The sequence below is a fragment of the Alligator mississippiensis genome, chromosome 8 (assembly GCF_030867095.1).
Source record: "Alligator mississippiensis isolate rAllMis1 chromosome 8, rAllMis1, whole genome shotgun sequence".
Lineage (NCBI taxonomy): Eukaryota > Metazoa > Chordata > Crocodylia > Alligatoridae > Alligator > Alligator mississippiensis.
In genome coordinates this window covers 37,531,357-37,555,709 of record NC_081831.1, presented here as the reverse complement: position 1 = coordinate 37,555,709, position 24,353 = coordinate 37,531,357, and the positions used below count along the sequence as shown (strand labels likewise).

The 24,353-nt window shown below is 51.6% G+C and overlaps 1 protein-coding gene across 1 annotated transcript; it reads right to left on the bottom strand.

Moving 5' to 3' along the window:
- Positions 1–4,257: 4,257 nt before the first annotated feature.
- CITED1 (Cbp/p300 interacting transactivator with Glu/Asp rich carboxy-terminal domain 1) lies at positions 4,258–5,900 on the bottom strand. Its single transcript, XM_059733004.1, has 2 exons — positions 5,869–5,900; positions 4,258–5,459 (listed from the first exon to the last, which is right to left on the bottom strand). Exons 1-2 carry the CDS (start codon positions 5,898–5,900, stop codon positions 4,946–4,948), a joined length of 546 nt encoding a protein of 181 aa, XP_059588987.1. The 3' UTR covers positions 4,258–4,945.
- Positions 5,901–24,353: the final 18,453 nt, after the last annotated feature.

Below are 24,353 nucleotides of genomic sequence, written 5' to 3'. Positions count from 1 at the left end.
GGAATGGGCTCCTTAGGGAGGTGGTGCTCTCCCCTACCCTGGGGGTCTTCAAGAGGAGGTTAGATAGGCATCTAGCTGGGGTCATCTAAACCCAGCACTCTTTCCTGCCTACGCAGGGGGTCGGACTCGATGATCTATTGAGGTCCCTTCCAACCCTAGCATCTATGAATCTATGAATCTATGAACTGTTCAAGCAATTCAACAGTTGCCATTCTGACACTACACCACCATTGACCTTGGTAGATGGCCTCTTCAGATGCCTACAAGTCACAATGGGAAAGATATCCACAATGAAGAATAGGAAACTGTTAATACTACAAGTAACCCCTAGAAAAGCCCAAGGCACTACAGCAAAATTTCCAGGCTCCAGCTGGTCCCCTCCTGGGCTTTTCCACTCTCTGCTTCATCTCTGCAGGAGAAAATGGTAGGGCAGTAAGGGGGTCTCACACTAGAAAATGTGATCCAGCAGAAGAGGCTCCATTGGTGGGGGCTGCTGGACTGGGGCGATAGTAGCAGTGTGACTCACCACAACCACTTCAAGATTCTCATCCTGAAGATGCAGAAGGAGGTGGGACCTGTTTGTGAGCAGCCTCCTGTCACCAGACATTTCTCTCAACGTGTCACAGTTTTAGCTGCTCCTGCAAAGAGCTTGCTGGCAGCATAGTGCAGTGCTAGTCTTAGCTGTGAACCATGAAAAAGGAGAGGTGTAGGAACTGGTTCCTTTTCCTTCTCTCAACAAAACAGAGACACTGTTTGTCCAAATGGACTTCCTCCCCAGTGCTTAGTTTACAAGGAGCATGTTTCCCCTGGAAGAAACTGAATGAACAATTGTATGCTCATAGTTTCTACCTGGAGAGCAATGAATCTCCCAGTAGAAACAACACTTGTATGTGGCATGAGTCAGCAACTGTGTTTTCTTCTCATATTAAGAACTAACCAATCCCAACCCTTTCTGCCCATCCTTCCCTCCCTACACCCTGCACAGCCCACCAGGCAGTTCCTATACAGACCCAGTGTCCTAGGGGCTAGGGAGTATGAGGGGAATCCAGGGGCAAGTTATTCTTAGGCCTCATTAAAGTGCAAATAGCAGCTCCAGCTGTAGGCAGAACAGAACAACTGGATCAAGTGCCAAGTGCCCCCTGATTAGGCTGGGCCTGAAAATCTCATCTCACACAGGCCTCATAGTAACTCAGGATGGCCCACAGTCATCACACTTATCCACAGCTGCTTTGCTGACACATGCTGCAGGCAATTACCCTTATTGACCTACCTGTCTACAATCCCAGACTGTAAGCACTTCAGGCAACTTGCAACACACTTGTCCAATCACTTTCCTTGCATGACACTGTGTGAGCAGCATCCAAGACTTAACTATGGCTACCTTAGGCAGCACTGAATTGAGTCAGAGAAAGCTGGGCTTCCCTGGGAGCAGAATAGCAAAGCTTTGCCATCATTGTCACATACGCTACAGCAGAGGTGGGCAACGCTTGGCACACAAAGTAATTTTGCTTGGCATGCACACCTCGGGGCGGACAGCAAAGGAGCCAGGACTGTGCTGCCACAAGAAGGATTGGGCCCCTCACGGCTCCCCGGCCATCCACTCCTGGCATGCTAACATCTTACAAGTCGAGATTGCAGGCATTTTTAACACTTGGCCCAAAAACGTTGCTGGCCACTGCGCTATAGCCTGCCTGTGGCTAGCCATGTTAGCAGCAGCTGGGTGTCCATGGTGGTTTTTGTCATAACCACCAGGTGGAGCCAAAACACTGAACTCACTTCCCAGTGTTTGGGTCTAAGGCTTGCCATACCCCGTCCTGCTTCTGCTGTTTCTGCCCAGCTGGCAGCATAGTGGGCACTTAAAGGGATGCCAAGTGCTCCAGCATGAGCTGTCCTCCCTGTAGGTTTAACTGATATTACCTACACTTAGCCAGGCCCCCAGTTGGAGCATGAGCAGGCAAGCTGCAGGGTGGATTTGATTTAAATATTGGGAAGAAAAGGCTCAGCAGTGCTACACTGGCCAGCACTACGGATGAAAGGGACTTGGGGGTCATGATTGACCACAAGATGAACATGAGCCTTCAATGTGATGCTGCAGCTAGTAAAGCGACCAAAACGCTGGCTTGCATCCATAGATGCTTCTCAAGCAAATCCCAGAACATCATTCTCCCGTTGTACTCGGCCTTCGTGAGGCCGCAGCTGGAGTACTGCGTCCAGTTTTGGGCTCCACAATTCAAAAAGGATGTGGAGAAACTTGAGAGAGTGCAGAGGAGAACCATGAGCATGATCAGAAGTCAGGAAAACAGACCTTACGACAACAGGCTGAAAGCTATGGGGCTCTTTAGCCTGGAAAAGTGCAGGTTCAGGGGTCATCTGATAGCCACCTATAAGTTTATTAGGGGTGTTCACCAGGATCTGGGGGAATGTTTGTTCACCAGAGCACCCCAAGGGATGACAAGGTCAAACAGTTATAAACTCCTGCAAGACCATTTCAGGCTGGACATAAGGAAGAATTTCTTCACTGTCCAAGCCCCCAGGGTCTGGAATAGCCTGCCACCAGAGGTGGTTTAAGCACCTACACCGAATGCATTCAAGAGAAATTTGGATGCTTATCTTGCTGCGATCCTATGACCCCAGATGACTTCCTGCCCCTGGGGCAGGGGGCTGGACTCGATGATCAGCTGAGGTCCCTTCCAGCCCTAATGTCTATAAAATCTATTAAATTATGATTTAAATCACAATTTAAATCACTGGTCAGGACACCATGATTTAATCAGTTTAGGGATTTTTTTTTTTGCAATTTCTTAGTTGGTTTAATAAAAAGTGTCATCTCTGAACCAAGGGTTTTAGAGTTTTGCCGTTCTTTTTTTATTTAAAAACTCTTTTCTACAAAAAGTGCATTCTTGCTGTTTGATACCCTCTATTAATTTCACTTTGTGAAACTTTGCACTTTTAGAGAGAGATAAGGGCTTGACTGTGTACACAAACTTGCAGAGACAAGAGGGCTGATGGGTAAGTAATCAGGTCTGTTATCTCTTATCTCCATATACTGCTGGTAACAACGGATGTTCTCTCTGGAGACACAAATCCATAGTTTGAAAACTGAAACTAAGCATCACAGAGATGTTTAATGGGATCTTCTAGACTGAGCACTAAGTCCCACTGGGTTGAGTGGTTTTCTTTAATCTTTACTAATTTATAGAGGAGCCTCTGGGAACCCCATAAGATTGGGGCACTAATATAGTCTGTGGCCTGTTGTGACCTATTGATAAAACTTTTCTAAACAAGTTACATGAATACAGTGTCTCAAATAGTGTATAATAATTAGAAGTTATAATCCCTGTTTCATGATGATATCTTTGAACTTTAAACATATATATAGTTTTAATCTATTTTTTTCTAAAAAGCATCTTAAAAATAAAAACCTATGATTACATTTTTAAAGCTCTGATTAAAGTTAAAAAAAAAAAAATTGTGATTTTTATCCACCTGCCACATTGTGAAGTAATGCTGGAGCTGCTAGGATCACACTGGAAAGCTGCTCAGATGACAGTCAAGTCTTTTTGGGTCCATCAGCTGGCCTCACTTGGAGCTGTGGCCTGTAACTCCCTTGGGCCAGACACCTCCAGTTAAGAGCACCACCACACGAGTCCAGAGACCGTGTACATGTGTACAAGAGAACCCAACCTGAGGTAAGGGCAATCTTGAATTAGCTTTGCAGTTAAGAGAAACATTAGGAAATATGCCACAAAGCGAGGTGCTCATGGTTGGCCCACAGTTACTTGTGAGCAGTTGAGCTCTTTAGTGTTTTACAAGGATGAGGATCCCCTTATGCTGCTTTGCATAGCCATGGCAACTGTTGCTCCTGCCCACCCCCTTGGCTCTTAAACATCCCCAGAAGAGCTGCCCCCCTTATGGCTTTTATTCAAGATTATTCCAGCATGCTCTGCAGCAAACACCGCAAAGTAGTGTGCTCAGCGATTTGCAGAGGGCTGTGAGAAGATGCAACAGGTGCAGTGTAGGGTCAAAGACAGCACTGCTGGTATGCAACTTAGGGGAGAGGCCCCATGTTAGCCCCTCTCCCTACTCAGTTGTGGGTCTCGCTCACACAGCAACAGGTCACTGAAGTTTATGGAGTCACCCAGGGCAAGATCAGTATCCAGCCCTACAGGGGCACCAGCAGATCCTGCCCCATGGCTGCACTAGAGAGAGAAGCATGTCAAAAGCAGCCCACCAGACTGGAACCAGCTCCCAGGCAGCCCCATTTCTTTAAAATTTTATTTAAAAAAAGAAAGACTGCTTTGTGGCTTTCTGCAGGAAGCATACTAGGCTCCCCACCCCCACGCACAACAGATTCGTGTGCTGAGAGTTCACCGCGAGATCAATTGCTGCCTCTTCAGCAGCACAGCCTCTGGGGTCATTCCCATTACGAGTATCAGTTCAGGTAACTCTGTGACCCCTCCCCTGGTTGCCTCATCAGTGCAAGACAGAAGCTTATGTGATGTGTGACCCTCCATTTCTACAGTACCAGCTTCCATACTGCTGCTTTCACCCATCAATCCAGCATCAAGAATAGGGAGCACCAGCCGGCAGGTCATTGGCTTTTGTCTACTTCCAGCAACAGCCAGCCATCTTGCAGGAAATTCTTCCCCTCTCCAAAGAAGTGAGCTCTCCAGGCACTCCACTGCCTGCCTTGCCCAGTCTGGCTCAGAGCAGCACCAGCCATAGAGAAGTTGTAGTTTCTAAGTGCCCATCTGCTCTGCATAGCTCAGCCACAGCATGAATGCATCCTCCCAGAGGGAATCAGTTGTGGTAGGAACCAGGCTGCAAGACCTTTGGAATCAGAGGAGTTGGCTGACATGCCCAGTCCATTGCGCCAGCCCTTGGTGACCATCCCTGTAGTAAAAGTCATTTCCTTGAGGTGTCTGCTGTCAAGGTCTGCTTGGCATCAGCAGCTGGAAGGAAAATCTGCAGTGAAGTCAAACTCATTCTGGCCAAGCCACAGCTCTGGGAGTTCATCAGCTCGGTCCAGACCCAGTTCCACGACCAGCGACATCAGTACTTCCTCATCCACGGGATCCGAATCAATAATGCCTGGGTTGTGGGTGCCAGCAGGAGGAGCCAGTGTTCCTTGTCCTAGGGGCTGGGCCCCAAAGCCCCAGCTCTGGATGGAACCAACCTCAACTGGGTGCCCTGAGACCCCCATGGCATGGTACTGGCTGTTGAGTTTCTGCAGCTGCATGCTGGCCAGCAGGTGAGGGGCTGTCTGCAGGGTGAAGGCAGACTGCTTGGAGGGCGGTGGACCTGCAGAGGGAGCCATCATGCCTGCACTGGCTATATAGGGACCACCGCTGACCTTGTTAGTGCTCATGCCTGCCCCAGGGTAATGGAGGATGGTCACTGCTTTATGGTCCTTCATGCCCAAGCTGGGGTAAACCAGAGAACTCATTTCCCGATGGGTCCTACAAAAGAAACAGGAGTTTAGAACATGGCATCATCGAGCAGCATACATCCAATCCCCTGAATCTGTCCTTGTGCACCCTACTATTGGATGCCAGGGACAGCAGCCCAAGGAGTGCCCAGCATGCCCAATTCACCCCCACCGCAGCCTGCATCCCACAGCATCACTCTGGGCCCAGCCTGCTCTGGCTGATAGCCTAGGCCTGCTGCCCAGTGTCCTCTCCTGCCCATGCCCAGTGACACTACTGCACCTGGAATGGGGAGAGCATGTCCAGAATCAGTTGAGGTAAGGCCAGTGGGTGTGCCCTGGGATCACTGCCCTGCCATGTGGCATCTACACTATCACCAAGATGTTTCAGTGGCATCAAGCAGTTCCTCCCGTGTGCAAAGGAGCAGCCAAAGCTTGGGCACCTGGCATTCTGCTTGAGCCCATACAGCCTCATGCTGGACCTCTGCAAGAGGACCATCATCACCCAGTTGGCACAGACATGCACCACTCAGTCCCCTTCCAGGGCACAGCCATCTCAGGCTTTGCCCCTTAAGCTTAACTGTGCCTGTACACACTACTGATGCCAGCTGCTAGCATGATCACATTCGATCCGAGGAGGGCTTCCAGCTCAGCCCTGGCACCAAACTCCAACCCTTCTCTGCCAACAGTTCTACCTCTGCTTTTGATCTGTGGCTTGGAAGCTGCTGCATTCCCTGCTTCAGGGACAGGTGAATGCTAAAGGGAACTAAGTCTCCAACCTGGAAGATCAGAACTCTCTAGAGACTAGCAGACGTCTCCCACTCAGCCAACAGGCACCACACAAATGCTGCTTATGTGCCACAGAAGTCCTAGCTGAGCTTGCCAGCAAGAGAGCTGAATGGGGCCAGTCTAGGGCATTGGTTTTATAATAGCAATAGGTTCCCTAGGAAATGGGACCAAGATCAGTACCATCTCCCTGTGTATCCATCCACCACACTATCTGGTGCTCTTAAAGCTCCAACTGGTGCACACATATGCAGCCCAAGAAGTGCCCGACTCCTGTTTCTCTCATGATCATGCTAGCAGCCGGCACCAGTAGTGGGCCCCCCACGCACATGCACCCACCCATTCTCTCCTATTATGATGAGACAAAAGGGCTGGAGAACATGACCCACGCAAATCCTAATACCTCAGGAACCAGGAGTCAAGGGAAAAGCACCTATGCTCTTATTTCAAGCTGCATGATTCTGTAGCCAGTCTCCTGGCCAGAAATCACTATAGTCCCTGGTCTGCAACACAAGGTCTGAGACCTGCCAGTATCCCTGTCTGGATGTTGGCTTTTCCCAGGAAGGGGGGTGAGACACATCCTGTGCTGCTGTCAGATGGTCCACCCCAGAGTCCCCTGGAACTAGGGGCCAAACTCATCCTGGAAGGCACCTGTTAGATGCAGCCAGACTGATAGACAGCAAGGCTCTCACCCTGGATCACAGCCAATGGGCACCTCTCAGCTGATTCTGCTTTCATTAAACACCTCCTTGAAACTGCAGCATGGGTGGGCCGCACTCCCAGGCAAACAGGTGCTTCCAACACCCATGCTGCAGAGCTACAGCAAGTGCCAACACCCTCCCCACATCACCATCCTGTCTGTCCATACTGGAGCAACTGGCTCTGCATGAAGCCAGAGCCAAAAGCCAACAGGACCCCTGCTCCCCTCCCTGGAGGCTCCATGCTGACTAGTTTTGCCTCCAGGTTCTATGAGGCTCTTCCAAAGGCTGGTATCCGAGCAAGAGGGTCCCTGAGCTGAGTGGACCAAGATTTGGGATCTGCCAAGTTATACAGCAGAAGCCCCCACACCAGACAGGAGCTCCAGACATACCGAGGGGTGATCCCAGAGGTCGTGGCCCGTCCAGTGTAGCACATTCCAGTGTTGACACTAGCTATGCACTACTACCCAGATGGGGGGAAAAGGGCCATTTACACAGGCTCTACTAGGAATTCAGAGGACCCCAATGGCAGCACAGCCACTATGCCCTTGTAGCCCAAGCACTGGACAGTAGCTCAGGCCATCTTAGCTAAGTCATTTCATTTCCTCCTGCCTCAGTTCACCCTCCTACCCCTAGTCTATTTAGATCACAAGCATTTTCAGGCAAGGACACAGTGTTGTGTGAGATGCTCAATGCAAGAAGCCCTGCTCTCAATGGATGGAGGTGGCCACAGGCAAAGGGCATGGAGTCTTTAGGGTTGTGGCACTACATGGAAGAACTGCAGGCACCAAAGCTCCATGAAGAGAAGTAGGTCTGAACCTTTGTCTTTGGGCAGTCAGGGGAGAGCCACCTTGACCCAGCTAGAGAGTGAGGTAGACAGAGGGCTTGGCATTTTCTTTTATTAGGTCACAGCCCAAGTGACCCACAATTAACATCCAGCCTCACTGGCATTTCAGGCTCCTTCCTCTCTGCTGTCAAAAGGAAAGACACCCTACCTGGGGAGCAGAGGGCTGATGATTAAGTATTACCTACCCTCTCACATACCAGGATCTAGCTGGGACTCAACCCTCTTCCTCCACTTCCTAAAGGGAATGGGGGAAGTGGTCAGGTCATTGTGCCAACACCTGCTTGCAACCCCACACCTCTCCCCCCACCCCCGAATCCCAAAAATACAGCACCACCCTCACTCCTATCTCCAAGTGCTCCAAATTTCTGGCAGTAATTTAGGCACAGACAGCTGCAGTGCAGGTCAGCATTGCAGCCACTGATAACCACATGAAGCTCTTGATGCTAAGGGGTGAATACTAGCTCACTGGCCCCACTGGCAGGAGCTACACCAGGTAGGTTTGGTCAGCTGGAAGTAAGTGGCCAAGGGAAGACACCTGCAGATCAGTGGCATCACCTTTAGGATTCTGCCTTTTCCTGGTTGCTAGACACATGCCTGTCAACAGCTGACTGGCTTACCCACCATAGAGACAGCAGAAGCAGAACAGTTATGGATGGGTGGAGCTGCTTTTATAAGAGGGCAGTCAGTCCATCTGAACCTAACAGCTTGCTGAGCTAGCATGGGCTAGGCATGCTACTCTAGTCAATGAGATGCACAACACCCATCCACTCTTTCCTAAGAAGCCTGCCAAAGTCTAGGGTTGAGCCTGAGCTCTTCAAACCGAGCAACTTTGGCCATAGCTGGTCCACACCATTGCACAACACAGTCCTCAGACAAACAGTAGCACTAGGAGGGGAGAACTTCCTTCATTCATTTTAATCAGGGACCAAGCTTTGAAGCTTGGCAGTCAGCACCACTTAAAATGCAAACCCTGGTTGTCATCCCAACCCTCCCAGAGCATGTGCTCCAGAAAGCAGAGGTGGGAGAACAACACAGCCCATATGGAGTCAGGCCTCCAAAACACATGGTCTGTCCCACCCAGCGTGTAGAGAGGACAGCCCCGTGCAGGCAGCAGAAGATGCTGCGGCCGCAGCTGTGTCAAAAGCCGTTAGATGGGGCTTTCTTCAGGGACGCTGCCATATGGCACATGCTTGGGGGTGGTTTGCAGTGCAGCAGATAGCCGCTGGCCCATTTGTTTCTATTTGGGCTCTGGGGACTGAAACAGCCCCCAAAGGCTTGCTCCAACTTCACTGTCACAGTGTGCCCTCAGGAATTCGCCACCTCCCTCCAGCCCCGACTCCAGGAATCCTGCAGTGGCAGCGGGTTCAACTACAGCATCCAATTCCGGCCTCGCAGGGGTCTGTGCAACGCCACAGAGCGGCAACCAAGTCTGGCCTGCCAGCCGGAGTGCCAGCCTGGCGTGCAGCCCCTGCCGGGGGGGGCAGCCTGGGCAACGCCACCTGGGGCCTCCCAGCGCGGGGCGATGGAGGAGCCTGCCTCGCGGCACCGCACGAGAGGGCAGCCAGGGCTCAGGGCGCCGCGTCCAAGCACAGGCCGGTCACACGCCTCGGGGGGTGCGCCTCCGCCAGAGCAGCTCCGGCCCCGCGTACGCAGCGCCCCGGGCTCGGGTCCCCCGCCTCGCTGCAGCCCTGCCTGGCGCGGGACGCTGCAGCCCGGGCCCGGGCCCTGCATCTACCGCCGCCCGCCCGCCCGCCCGCCCGCCCCGCAGCACCACACGCCGCACACGGGCCGGGAAGCGCGGCCGTCCCGGGAGCCCCGCGCTCACCTCCCGCCGCCGGCGCGCTCGCAGGCAGGACGGGGCTGTGCGCGGCGCTGCCGCCTTTATACCGCCCCAGCCCGGCCCCGCGCCGCAAATCCCGGCCTGGAGCCGGCGGACCGGACGGGCTGCCCGCGCCCCGCCAGGCCCCGAGGCGGCGCCGCTCCGGGGCCGGGAAGGACGAGCCCCTTCCCGGGGTTATGGGAGCCCCGCCGCCCTGCGCTGCGGGAGGGACCCGGAGTCCCAACTACTCGTCCCTGATGCCCGACCCGCCCCGGGGAGCCCGCGGCCGGCGGGGGCTCTGGGCAACGCCGGGAGATCCGGGGAAGCTGGGCTGGAAGGCACCTCCACAGCTCACCTAGTCCAGGCCGTGCCGAGGCAGGGCCAGCCTGCCACACCAGCCCCAATGTAACCTCCACACAACACAGACCTCACCCCGAGCCTGCCCCAGGCCGAGCAGGGGAGCCAGGGCAGCCGATGTCCTGCTTCTATGAGATACTGTCAGTATGTGCTCAGGATCCCAGGTCCAGCGCCACAATCCCTGCTACAGAGGAAGGAAAAACCCCCACAGTCCGTACCAACCTGACCATGGGGGAGAACTCCTTCCTGACCCCGAATCTGGCAATCTGTCTGACCCTGAGAGGAGGCGCAAGACCCCTTAGCCAGGAACCTCCAGCTCTGGTCCCAGCAGGAGCACAGGCACGCACCAGTAATATGCCCCATGCCTCTGATGGGGGGCTTAAAAACCTCCTGACACAGGTAGCAGGAAAGTGGGGGGTGGGGGGCAATCAGCAAGGCCCAGAAGCATGGGAAATACCCATGGTAGAAAACAGGCACAGCTCTCCCTAGAGCATCCCCCACCAGTGGCTGTCCAACCTCTTCTTGAACACCTCCCTGATGGAGAGCCCACAACTTCCCCGGCAGTCCATTCCACTGCCTTAGTATTCTAACTGTGAAGGTGTTTTTCACAATGTCCAGTCTAAACTTTCTTTGCTGCAACTTCAAGCCTTTGGTCCTCCTCTCTGCAGCAACAGACAAAAGGTGTTTTCCCTCTTCTTTATGGCAAGCATTCAAGTAACTGCAGACTGCTATCATAGATAGCCGTGCCCCACACTATAGAGGAAGGCCAAAATAACCAGTGGGTAAATACAGCTTTCCATATTTTAAACGCTTCATGGTTCAAATTACACTTTGACTCTTGGGGGGTCTGCAGCTGTGGCAGCCAGAAGGAGCTGGGAGCTGGGGGGGGGTGTCATCTCTTATGGGGGGACTCTTGTGTCTTGGGTGGGCTCACCCTCCCCCCCAACATCCCCCATCATTCAAACCCTGGTGTGACCTCCTGTGACTTCACTGGAGGATCCCTGGGAAGTCTCCAGGGTGTTTAGCATGTGGACTTAACACCTGGGCTGAAGGTTTGAAAGCCTGGATCTTTAACAAAGACTTCCTCTATGCAAAACAGTCATCAGTGATTGAAGTTGAAAGACTGTAGGTGCTCCCAAAAAACAACAATTCTAGTTTTAGAGAGACTTAGCAAAGATCTGTGCCATGTGCAATAGCTCAACTTTCCATTTTTCCTCTCATATCCACTAGCTCTTGGTGCACCCCAATCTTCTGTTTGAGATTTGAGTTTCTAATATAAAAAGCCTAGTAGGATTTTTTTTTTCTGTTATTGGGGGAAAACAATAGTTAGATCTCTTTCATAGCAATTCACTGGAGCTCCCAGCCCTTAGCACTGGGCATTGATTCTGACAGTTTTCAGAGACCACATTGAATCATTAGGACAGGAATTTTTGGAGGAGCTCTACTAACCTCAGCATGTAGGGGTAGAAGCAATCAGGGCTCATAGTAGAAATTATATCTTTTATTAGACCGAGATTTTTGCAAAAAAAAAAAAAATGCTTTTAATTGCAAGCTTTCGGACACAAACACCCTTCATCAGGTACTGGAGGAGAGAGCACTTCTGAAAATCTAGCCCTTCTTCTTCACTGTCATTCAATCTGCTGTAGCTTCAGGCCTTGGTGCCTGGCTGCTCTTGTCCTGTTCTTCTGGTTACACTCTCACTCCTTCACAGTTCCATGTGGAACCAAGTTTCTATCTTTCTCTTCTGTACCTTCAAGTCTGTGGGACGCCTCATGAATCCCTGCCTACCCATGGATGATAATTTCCAGAGTCTGGGACAGTGACTGTTGAAAGATTGAGGACGTTTGTGGCTTCCAGCTGTTCTCAGGTAGGCTGTTTCCGGCTGTAAGGGGGCAAGCTGATCTTGTACATCTGTTGCCTCTCTTAGGAAGGTACAAACTGATGGACTGGGTCAGACTTCAAGTCCTAAATGACTCATGCCTGAAGGCTGCTGTACACAGATGCTTGCTTCAGGCTAACTGTGGACATAGAGTAACCTATCCCCTCTGTCCCGTGACAAGCCTATACATTTATCTTTACAAATGTGATCCTACAGAGGAAGGCAACCTCCCCTTCCACCCCCCAACAATTCATGCTCTCTGACCTTAGGGTAAGATTCCTTTCCTTCCTGATCTCAAATGTGGCAATTGGTCTGACACTGAGCAGAAGAACAAGGCCTTTAATACCTGTACCTGCAAAGTGATCTGTTTTGCTGCCTCCCAAGCCCACGAACACTCTGGAGCTGGGCTACACCTAATCCTCCTCCTTTTCCTCCCATGCTGAAACATCAGCTACCTGTGCACGTGCCAGGCCTGCCCTGCAGAGATACAGGATCACCTACGTTCAAAAGGTGGGCTGATGGAGAGTGGATCATCCCATCCCGGCTGATCTGTTCTGGTGCTCTGCGTTAAACATTTGTGTTTGATTTCCAGTTAGAATTATGCAGATTTCTGCTTCCAGCCGTTGGGGCTTCTGTCTGCTTGGTTCATGAACTCTCATCCATCATTCACTGCCTACAAAATATATAAAGCGGGTGGCCTCTTACTGAGTCTCATGCTGTGCTGTATTTCTTAGGGATGGCTAATGCTACTTTCAGTCAGGGCACCATGAGCTGAATCCTTAGCTGCTGTAAGTCACTGAATCTCCCTTGGCTTTAGTAGAGGCAATTTACACAAGCTGAGGAGTTGACTTTCCATTACTAGTCATTGTGTGCATCCCTGTATAAGCACAAAAAGGAGCCCATTCAGACTTCTGGGGTATCACAGTCCAAGTCAGACACAGAATAGCAGAGGGGCTCTCCAAACACACTGCAATTTTTTCTTCAGTTTCTGCTTGCCTGCACTCACACGCTCATGTACAGTCAGACAATAGCTACATAAACAACTTTCTCTAGTACTGAAACTTCCCCCAGCAGATGAACCCATCGGCTTTCTCGCTGAGACCCAGAGACTGAACCTGATTCATCCAGCTTCCTTCCAAAAGGGAAAAGAATAAAACAGCACCCCTGCTTCACCAGGAGGCAGGCCTTCAGCACAGAGAGGAGACATTTTAAACAGATATAACATTTCAGCTGGAGTGAATTCTAGAGGGGGCCTTGATTGAAGGTTGTGGCACAGGACTAGGAGTTCTCCTCTTGCCTCTACCACTGGCTCACAGTGGGGCCCTGGAGAAGCTAATTAATTGATTTGTGCCTCAGTTTTCCTTTCTGTTGAATGGGCAGTAATGACTCTGGGAAGTGTTTCAAGGATTATTCCTTTCTATAGTGGTCTGGTACCTCATGCTTCAGTTCTCCACTATGGGCCAAACTCACCGCACCACAGGGAGTCACATGGCTGCAGGTCTATGATGGGAGATGTAATCTAGCCAGGACAAATGCACTGTGGGGGAGGAAGTGGGGGGATGAATTCACTAGGTGTTGTCACTACTGAGTTGTACATTAATGAGCCACTCTGACACTGCTGACTTGCTTGAGTTGATCCTCAAAAAAGTACTGTTTAAACATGTATAGACAGAATTGTTCTTGATTGCTAGCTGGTCCCTGCCATCAGCAATGATATGGACTGTCTTCTGGGATGGACCAGGGGAAAGGCAAATCCTTGCTAGCCAACTTTTTGCAGCCAAGGCTCAGGCTGAACCAAAAGCTGATCTTTACCTGCTAGTACATGTTAAATTACTGATTGCCCCATATACGGTACCGTGGGGCTTTAAACACCTGCTGGTTTTAATATGTTTAAAGAACAGTTCATCTGACAGCAGACACAGCCTTTACGAGTGGACTGCTATTCCACTTGGGCTGTGTTTCCCCTCAAAAAGAACCAGCCTCCGTGCCTTTCCTACAAACTAAGCAAACCTGAAGTCTTGGCCACAGAAAGAGCACAAAGTGCCTCCCTCTGTAACACTGCATTTGAACTGTTGCAAAATGGCAGCAGTAGGGAGGTAGCTCTGTCTGGGGCAGAGCAGGTTGAATCCTGTCCTAACTGCTAGGTCACCACTCTGCACGCAACTCCAGTTCCTCCGATATTCTGGATCGTGTTGTCAGAGCAGTTGTACATGAGACTGGTTCATTCCTCTTGTGCCTGGAGGGGTAAATAAAGAACAAGCTGATGCTGTCGCTGTTGGAAAGATAATTTTTCCCATGGAAAAGAGGTCTAAATATAGTGGCAAGTAAATGTTGGGCTTTGTTCTCTGCTAGTTCTTTGGCAATGCTCCCCTTTAAAGTAAATCTCTTTTTCCAGGACTACATATGAGGAACAGGGAGTAACTGCCTACCTGTCTGAATCCAGGTCCCACAGGCACTCCCTGCTGCTCCTCCCCAGGTTTTGGAAGTGCCCAAGGGAGAAGGTTGGAAAGGGGCATATGTTGGTTTTTTACTTTGCAGAAGGTCTCCTTTATTAGAGACCACCCCTCGCACACCCTCCTCCCCACACAGTCCACCTCCCCACAGACAGCCACTCTAATGACAGCACAATGAGCACCAGGGAGGAAAAATCCTGCTGTTTATTCAACAGCACAGCACAAAAGTGCCCTGGGGCTGGCTGCCCTCTGAGGGGATGCACATGAAACTCCCATTTAGCTCTTGGGCCCTGGGGGTGGGGGATGGGGCAGGAAGCTCAACAACAGTTGCTTCAGCTCCCAGAACAATTTAATGCATGACATGGGAGCAAAGCAAGAGCCCAGAGCTGCTCTGACATTGGTTGGGAAGAGGGAGGGGCCCTGCTTCAACAGATCCATCATTGTTCAAGGAATCCCAATTAAATGAATACCTGATGATGGCATAACAGGGCTGAGGACACAGCTGCTGGGCAGAGCTTTGCTGATATTTTGTAATGGCATCAATTCCCTTTGAAATGAAGATTGGATTCAGGCGCAGAGTTGTTTAGAGAGTGCACAGAGTCCTTTGCAATGAATACCATGATACTCTGCGCTCATGGACTGGCCCATATGCTTAGCATGAGGCCTACCTTCCTCACTGCATGGTGGAAGTCCTGCCTGCCTCCAATTGGACCTCTTACTTTTCAGCTTCATTTCTTTCCCTGTTCAGTGTCACTGCAGGGAATCTGCTCGTTTTTAAGCTCAGCACTTTGTTTCTTTCCCTTCCCATCCTCCATTCTCTGCCTCTTCTCTGGGACTCTCCTCCTTTCTTCCCTGCATTCCTCCCAATTCCCATTCCCTGTCCTATTCCACCACTGCAATGAAACAATTAGTGCTGGCACCCAAGGTGTCATTAAGCTTTAAAATTAACCCACAGTGAGGTGAAGAGAGGATATAAGTGTTCATCTCTCAGCAGATGCCAGTGCACTGCCAACACTCCATTCAGAGTTGGAAGGTTTTCTTTGCAGTCACAAAGACTGTGAGCCAAGATGCTGAATGTGGCATGGGGGCCACCTATGCTCATCATTTGGGGGCTAGATCTGCCCCATAGCCCATCAGACCTCTGCTATACTTGGTTTCTTCTCAAGAGTCCCTGAAACATTCTGTGAAGCACAGGATTCACTTCACCCACCTGTAAAAGGTAGTCACTTCTAAGGGGTCACACTGTTCAGTACCATGTGAAGTACCAGAGGTAGCAAAGTAAAATAATAGAGAAGGTTCCTGGAGGGTTTGTGCTGTGGTTGCTGGAGCTGGTGGTATTGCTGTTACCCATACTAGCTACATCATATCATGCTCCTGTAGCTCTGCAGCTAGACCATGCTGCACTCATGACTGCCTTTGGCTGTGGAGATATACCCTCCATGTGCCAGGGCTGAGGTCAGCGCACATCCAAAGTTGGCTAGGTGGTAGTGTAGAGCAGTGGTCGTCAACCAGGGGAACGCATACTCCTAGGGGTACTTAAAAGAGTCGTATGGGTACACAGAACTGATGTGGCTGATAATTGCCACCTATGTGCGTGCAGCCACAGCACAGCATGTGGGCAGCCAAGAGCACAGCCTGACCACATGGAGAACAGCCGGGTCCAGCTGGTAAAGCTGTTGTGGGGGGAGGGGGGTGGGAGAGGGAGTGAGGCTGGGGCAGAGGAAAGGGCTGTCCAGCCAGGGCAGGGCATGGGACTGAGCTGCACAGGGAGGAGTAGGGGGGCAGCTCCCACTACTGGGCGCACCCTGGGAGAGCATGGGAGGGGTGCTCCTGGATCTGCGTGTGGGGTGGGGTGGGCTGGGGCCAGAGGCTTGGCTGGGCTCTTCCTTGCGGGGGTGCTGGGCCAGGGCAAGCGGCAGCAGTGATGGGAGGGGGAGTTGGGAGTGGAGGGGCTACAGCAAATTCTGGAGTGGCTGCAGTGGCTGCAGTGACTGTCCCCGCCCCCCCCCAGCCCTGCTCCCATAGGCTCCTGCGATGAGGGAGGGAGTGAGGCTAGTGAGGCTGGGGCAGCGACAGAGCTGTGAGTGGCTCATTCGGGGGCTGCGGCTCTGGCTGCTGCGCACACCCTGGGAGGGCAGGGGGGCATGTGCCCCTAGATCTGTGCACAGGGCTGGGTAGGGCAGAGCAGGCTGGGGCCAAGGCGGTGCTGGACTAGTCCCAGTGGGGACTGGGCTGGGCCAGGCTGCTCTCAAGGCAGGCGGCAGCCCTAGTGGGGCTGCGGGAGGGGCTGCAGCCACCCCAGAATTCACCATACCCCCGGTAACAGGGGGCTTCCAGGAGCCAGTTAGAAGTTGACCCGCCCACCTGTCTCTGGGCTAACCACCCATCTCTCTCACCTGCCATGCCTTGATGATACATAATTATGGTGTTAATTAGGCAGGAGGCTGCCCATTTTTGCACCCCGATGTCAGGGGCTTTATCTGCAGCTCTGAACCTTCCCTACACCGCAGCCCATGCCTTGCAGATGGCATCTAAGTTCTTGATATCTCCGGCCCCACACTGGGTCCCATAACCCTCCAATCTGAACCCCCAACTGGATCCCTCCTATCAAGCAGCCTACTCCACCCTCATTCGGGCTGTCTAGCTCCCTGCACTAGGTGTGGCCCCCCCAACATCTGGCCACGCTGGCCCTGGCTTCACCTCCTAGGGCAGTCGGAGCCCCAGGCCCTTAGGTCTAGGCGTCCCACGTGGTGGGCCCCTGGCCCTTTTGACCCTTCTGGTCCTGTCCCCAGCATGGACCAGTTGAGGGTGCGTCAAGTCAGGCTTCTGAGCATCTAGCCCACTCCCTAACACAGGTCCACCTTCTGAGGCCCTACTATGGGGCAACCCACCCAGTTGTGGGACCTGGGGTTATTAAGGCACCCTGACCCGCCTTTCACCATGGCGGTAACTGGTCTGTAGTGGTGGGAGCTGCGCCCCCATCCCCTCGCGCAGCTCAGTTCTGTGCCTCACCCTGCCCTGCCCCACCCTGGCTGAGCAATCCCTACCCCTGCCCCAGCCCCAGCCCCAGCCCCACTCCCTTCCCCACTGCTGGGGCATCAATCTGCCACCCCCCCTCCCCCCCACTAAAACAGCAGTCCGCCCTTGCCCCACGTGCAGATCTGGGGGCACAAGCCCTCCTGGGGTGTGCACAGGGGCAAAAGCCACCTCCCCTCTCCCCATGCCCCCCAGATGAGCTGCTCATGGCTCCGTCCCACGTCCAGCCCTGGCTGTGCAGTGCCTACACCAGCCCCACTCCCTCCCTCACTGCAGGGCCCTTGATCTTCCCCCTGCCCCTTAAAAACAAGAAAAAATATATAAAGGGGTACATGAGCAGAAACTTTGAGACAGAAGGGGTACACTTGTTAAAAAAGTTTGAAACCCCCTGGTGTAGAGCAACTGCCAGGGTTCAATGCAAACATCAGGCTTTAAGAAGGGCAGAAGGCAGGGTAAGGTGTATGGTTGTTTCATTCGTGAGCCCAGGGTTGCAGTGCCTAGGCTTTGCTCTAGGCTTTATCTAAAAATGTGCATGGTTTCAGCTGGAGTGAATGGGGGAGGCTTTTATAAGTGATTTGCAGGTGGGCAAGAGGATGAGCAGAGAAGAGAACCAGATGTATCAGACTTCACAGATCTTCACAGGGCTGTGACACTTTATGCTTTTGGGGGGAAAGGTCACATATTTGGCGGATGTGAACATCCAGGTGTGAGTGTGACAGACAAATGAGAATCCCCTCCCAGCATTCCCCACAGCGCCAATGAGGAGGCCAGGAGGTGGTGAGTTCTAATCCCACTGTGCCATTTGCAAACCTGAGCTGAGCTGAGGAGGTAAAAGGGATGCATTGATTCATCAGCCGCACAACCCTGTGCTCTGACAGGATCCATTATCCTGGGACTCAGGATGGTTTCAGGCTGCAGGATTTGTGAAATGGAGGTTTCTAGGATTATTAAGATAGAAAGTAGAGAACAGCAACATTCAAGATGCAGGCTGGAACTGTAGGTGAAACAGAAAAACCTCCCAGGAGTCTGATTGCTGGGACAGCTTGGACTATGCTTTGTCCTGATTTGAATTCAGAGAACCAAGCTATAGTGATAGCAGTTAGGATTTTGGAGATGGCCCTTCAGTGATGGAACAACTAGTTAATTAGTTGGTTAGAGAGAGAGACCAAGGATCTATAGAGTTTGCTACTGCTCCACAAGAAAGTTAATTGTTTGGCTCTTCTCATTCATGTAAGCCTGTGTTTATTGAACCCAGTGATCACCAGAAAAGCACTGGGGGCTTGTTGAGCCACAGGAGCTGGAAGTGCTGGCATTGCACCCATGGGACTTGATGACACCATGTGCCCTGCTGCATTGCAAGGAGAAAGCACCAGCGCTGGCACTTTAACGGAGATTTGGGACTTCCACCCCTTTTCCCCTGTGACTGATGTTCTGCCTTCAAGTGCTGCATTCTTTGTAGTCCTTCCCTTCTGTTAACAAAAGGTCCATGTAAGTAGCCAAAACTCCCTCACTAAGAAGGAAACACTTTAGTTGCAGGACAGCTTTTAGAGAAGCCCAATGCAATGGCCCAGGTCAGATCTGACCCATTCCCTACACAGTAGCAAGCACTAGGTTATGCAACCTATGAAATGATGTGACTCACATGGCCATGTGCAGTGTTCCCTCAGGGGCACAGTTCACCACAGTTCATAGTTCATAGTTTGTAGGGTCGGAAGGGACCTGAGCAGATCATCAAGTCCAACCCCCTGCCATGGCAGGAAAGAGTACTGGGGTCAAACGACCCCGGCAAGGTGTTCATCCAGCCTCTTCTTAAAGACCCCCAGGGTAGGAGCCAGCACCACTTCTCTTGGAAGTTGGTTCCAGATCCTAGCCGCCCTGACTGTGAAGTAGCACCTCCTGATATCTAGCCTGAATCTACCTTCTACCAGCTTGTGACCATTATTTCTTGTCACTCCTGGTACTGCTCAGGGCAACAGGGACTCCCCCAATGCCTGCTGGTCCTCCCTGACTAGTTTGTAAACGGCCACTAGATCCCCCCTCAGCCTTCTCTTGTGGAGGCTGAACAGGTTAAGGTTCCGTAGCCTCTCCTCGTAGGGCCTGCCCTGCTGCCCCCTGATCATGCTGGTGGCCCTCCTCTGGACCCTCTCTATGTTGTCCACATCCCTCCTGAAGTGCAGTGCCCAGAACTGGATGCAGTACTCTGACTGCGGCCTGACCAGTGCCGCATAGAGGGGGAGGATCACCTCCTTGGACCTGCTCGAGATGCATCTGTGGATGCATGACAAGGTGCGGTTGGCCTTCCTGACCACGTCCCCACACTGTCGGCCCATATTTATTTTGGCATCAATAATGACTCCAAGATCCTTTTCTGCCTCTGCATGGACGAGAAGGGAGTTCCCCAGCCTGTAGGTCTGCTGCTGGTTCTTCCTCCCCAGGTGCAGTACCTTGCACTTGTCCATGTTGAAACCCATCCTGTTCTCATCCGCCCACCCCTGTAACCTGTCCAGGTCCAATTGCAGCCTATTCCTCCCTTCTAGCATGCCCACTTCTCCCCACATCTTAGTGTCATCTGCGAATTTGAACAGGGTGGTTTTTACTCCCTTGTCCAAGTTGCTGATGAAGATGTTGAACAGTGCAGGCCTGAGGACCGAGTCCTGCGGAGCCCCGCTGCCCACATCCCTCCAGGTCAAATAAGACCTGTCCACCACCACTCTCTGGGTGCGACCCTCCAGCCAATTAGTGACCCATCTGACTGCGTAGGGCTTCACCAATGCAGAGACATTGGGTGCCTGCCTTGACTGGCCTTCCTGTCCCTGACTGGTGCCCAAATAAGCAGCTGCTATGTCCCCTCCTCAGCCATGGGACAGATGGCTGAGGAGGGGACATAGCAGCTGCTTATTTGGGCACCAGTCAGGGACAGGAAGGCCAATGGCTTCAAATGCAGGTTCTGACCATAGGTGCCATGGTGCTGGAGGCCCACCTGAGGCATTTTGGGGTTGTCTTTACACTTCTTCTGTAGCAGCCCAGAAGCACAGCAGAGACACATGCTTCACCCAAGTGCTAGCCCTGGGAATGGAAGCAGAGGAACTAGTGTGCAGCCCTGCTCATGTGTGAAGCAGCATCCCTGGGACAGAGAGCCTGAACTGGGCTCTGGGCATGTGCTCAAGACCAGACTGGCTACACTGCCTAAGTTCAGGGCTCTGGCGCATGCTGAAGGGATGTGGGTGAGCTCTACCTGTCTCAATAAGTTTATGGGCCTACAAGAGGCAAGACACTGCTGGACCTGGTACTGGCCAAAGAGGATGATCTAATCAGTGACCTAAGAATCAAAGGGAAGCTGGGTGACAGTGATCACGAGTTGATCACCTTCACCATTCATCACAAAGCTGGTAAGTCAGCCAGCAATGCAGTACTTGACTTTAGGAAAGCTGACTTTTGTAAGCTCAGGAACCTTGTTTTTGAGGCCCTGAAAGGCCATGATTTCACAGGGAGGGGAGTTCAGGATGAGTGGTTGCTCCTTAAGAAGCACAAGGGGAGTACATCCCAACCCATAGGGAAGGTGGTAAAAGGGCTCAACAACCCCCTTGGCTCCACAGGGAACTCATGGATTTCCTACGTCTAAAAAGAGAAGCGTATAAAGGATGGAAGACAGGTAACACCGCTAAAGAGGAGTATACTGTACTGGTCCACACCTGCAGGGAGCAAACTAGAAAAGCCAAGGCTGCAACTGAACTTCATCTGGCTACACGAAACAAGGACAATAAAAAGTCCTTCTTCAGACATGTGGGGAGTCGAAAGAAAAACAAGAGCAACATTGGACCCCTGCTAAATCATCTGGGGCAGCTGACTACCAGCACCCAGGAAAAAGCCAATCTGTTTAATGATTACTTTTCATAGGTTTTTCACCAGCCCAAAGGGACCACCCTGCCTAACATGATGCAGGATGACCAGGGTGAGGATGAATATATGCCCACCATTGACCTGGATCTTGTGAGGGAATACCTTGAGAGGCTGGACCCCCATAAATCAGCTGGTCCAGATAGGTTGCACCCAAGAGTGCTAAAGGAACTGGCAGACATCATAGTGCAGCCCCTGGTGAGGATATTTGAGATCCCATGGTGCTCAGGCGAAATACCTAAATATTGGAAGAGGGCCAATGTGGTGCCCATCTTCAAGAAAGGGAGGAAAGAAGACCCAGGAAACTGCAGGCCAATTAGTTTGACCTCAATCCCTGGGAAGATTTTGGAAAAAATTATCAAAGAAACCATTCTTGACAGGCTAACAGAAGGTAACATTCTGAGGGACACCCAGCACGGGTTTGTTGCAGGTAGGTCTTGCCTGACCAATCCCATTTCCTTCTATGACCAGGTGATGTATCACCCAGACAAAAGGGAAGAGGTTGATGTCATATATTTGGACTTAAAAATTGGGCAACTGCAGCCTCAACTACTCCACAGTCCAATGGCTGGGGAACTGGCTCCAAGGTCAGACCCAGAGAGTGGTAGCTGACGAAACTGAATCAACGAGGCACTCAGTGACCACTGGTGTCCCCCAAGACTGTTCTCAGGCCTGCACTCTTTAATGTCTTCATAAATGATATGGACACTGGTGTCAGAAGCGGACTGGCCAAGTTCGCTGATGACACCAAACTTTGGGGAAGAGTGTCCACACTTGAGGATAGGCTAGTGATCCAGGCCAACCTCGATAGGCTTGCAAGGCGGGTGGATAAAAACCTGATGGCATTCAATATGGAGAAATGCAAGGTGCTTCACCTCAGGAATAAAAATCCACATTGCACTTATCGGCTTGGCAGTGCTACACTCACTAGCACCATGGCCGAAAGAAACTTGGGGGTCATCGCCTTCCACATGGACACTTTGGGCAAAAGGCGAAGTGGGATTGCTTATTCATAGATGGGCCAGATTTGAGGACCCTCCCTGTCCTGTTCTTCATCACTTTCCTCAAAGTGCCATCCCTTCACCCACATCCATTGTGGGGTCCAGCTTCTTCTCTTAGCCAACAGGCCCTATGGTCCTGCCAGCCATGGCTTCCTAAGGAGCAACTCCTGGGAACATTTTGCAAGCAAAAGCTCCGCCAGCAATACACATGCTCCTAGGCTGCAAACCCCAAACAATGCTGCTACCCTCCCATGACCCTAAAGCATGGAACATGCAGGGCCAAGTCTTCTTCTCTAGGGACTCCAAATACACAGGGTTGAAACCAGGGGCATATGGGCTGAGTAGCCATTTCTACCCATTTCATGGTGCATTTTGCTAGCAAGTTTTTTGCTGTGCCTGAGTCACTGTCTGGACACTGACAGTGCCATCATCCCCATGCATTACCTATGGCAAATTAGGGTCATCTTGATGTACTGGCCCTGCCCGGGCTCAATCCAGCTGCATGGAGCTTGGAAACTTGGTGGTGGGAAAGCAATGGCAGCATTAATTGCCTCCACTTTTCTACCACCAAATTTCTGGACCTGTGGGTGCCCTGTGAGCTGGATGACAGGGCTCCAGGGGCTAGAACGAGCTCATGGGGCCAGGGATTGAGCACCCCTGGTTTTGACAATCACTTGTCTGGGATGGTTAGACAGACAATCCAGCCTTGAGCAGGCAGCTGGACTAAGTGACCTCCTGAGGTCCCTTCCAGCACTGCTTTCTATGATGATATGACTTCCGGGGGAGTCCAGGGCTGGGACGCTGGTTTGATTTTTGCATTCAGCACGGTACGATGATCCTGCGTAGGAACATCTGAGCCATGAAGAGGTTGGCAGAGTTGTGTGGAGAAACAAAGCCCCATTTGTAGAGAGGCTGCCTGCAGGAATGTTTAGCAGCTGGCTCGACTGCTCTGGCTGCTTGTGCCGATACAGTAACTGCCCATCATATCAGAGGCTGTTTCTCAGCTATCAGCAACAAAAGAAAACCACCTCCTGGGGCTTGCTTGTGGCTCAGCATTTATCTGATTCCTTGGACATAGTATGAGTGCAAGTGGGCAATGAAGTCACTGGTGACACTATGGTGGGTAAAAGTCAAACTGTGAGTAGAGACCAAGGAGCCAGAGACCTGCACTGTCAGACCTGCACTGAGACCATCACACATTAATTGCAGGAATCTGAGCTTGTATCTGCTGCAGGCAGGGCCTGAGCTATGCAGAGGCTGAGGAGGCTCTACAGCGGTGACTCTCAAACAGGGTATTGCAGCACTCTGGGGTGCCTTGAAATTCTTTCAAGGGTGTTGTAGAGTGCCATGCAATGTTTGCACCATTAGGGATGAAAACACAATTCAGAAGACAAACCCAGAGATTTCAAACAGGAATCCACAACGATATATCATCCTGCCCTGCGGTAGTTTTTTTGAGTTCTTTGCAACAGAAGAACTGCTCCATTATTTTTCTGTAGTCAAAAAATGAACAAAAGCTAAAAACTGGCATTTCCTGAGGTGGTGCTACGAGTCTATTGAGGGGAGTCTTGAATCTAAAAAGGTTGAGAACTGCTGCGCTATAGTGAAGAACCCACATTGCAATCACAAGGAAGGGGGCCTGTGCCTCAGGCTGTGAGGAGGCTGCTCAGTCTGTGCTTGTCTGTTCTCCTATCTTAATGTACATGCTATGGCTGTAATCCCCTAACCTGTCCATAGCACTGAACTGAGACCAAACTCCAGGAGTCAGGGGATTAACTGGTTTTCAGCCCCTTCTTCTATCCCACCTCCCCTCACAGGTATGAATAAAAACTATGGACTCCAGAAAGCTAATCTGTCCATGAGAGAATGGAGCTATCCACCTTCTCCGGAGAGAAGAGCAGGCAGATACCTGGCCCATGCAGAGCAGGATTACTAGAGCTAAGGGCTTGGAGCCCCTCAGCTCTCCTAGCTAAGGCCTGTTATTTATATCTGTTACCAGAGCACGGAGGCCATGTGCTGGGACCTTTGCTGTGACAGGCACTTTACAAAGAACAGTGGACCAGATGGCTAGAGAGATTTGGGGAGTAGCAGAAAACAATTAGATGACAAATACTGGTGGCCCAGGGGGCTGAGAAGACATAGGCTGAAGCAGAAA

Excerpts from the sequence above, each read along its gene's own strand:
- CITED1 (XM_059733004.1), bottom strand. The coding sequence starts at position 5,900 with ATGAGGCTGTATGGGCTCAAGCAGAATGCCAG. Across the intron at positions 5,460-5,868 it reads GGGCTCAAGCAGAATGCCAG|GACCCATCGGGAAATGAGTT; the intron begins GTGCCCAAGCTT and ends TTTCTTTTGTAG.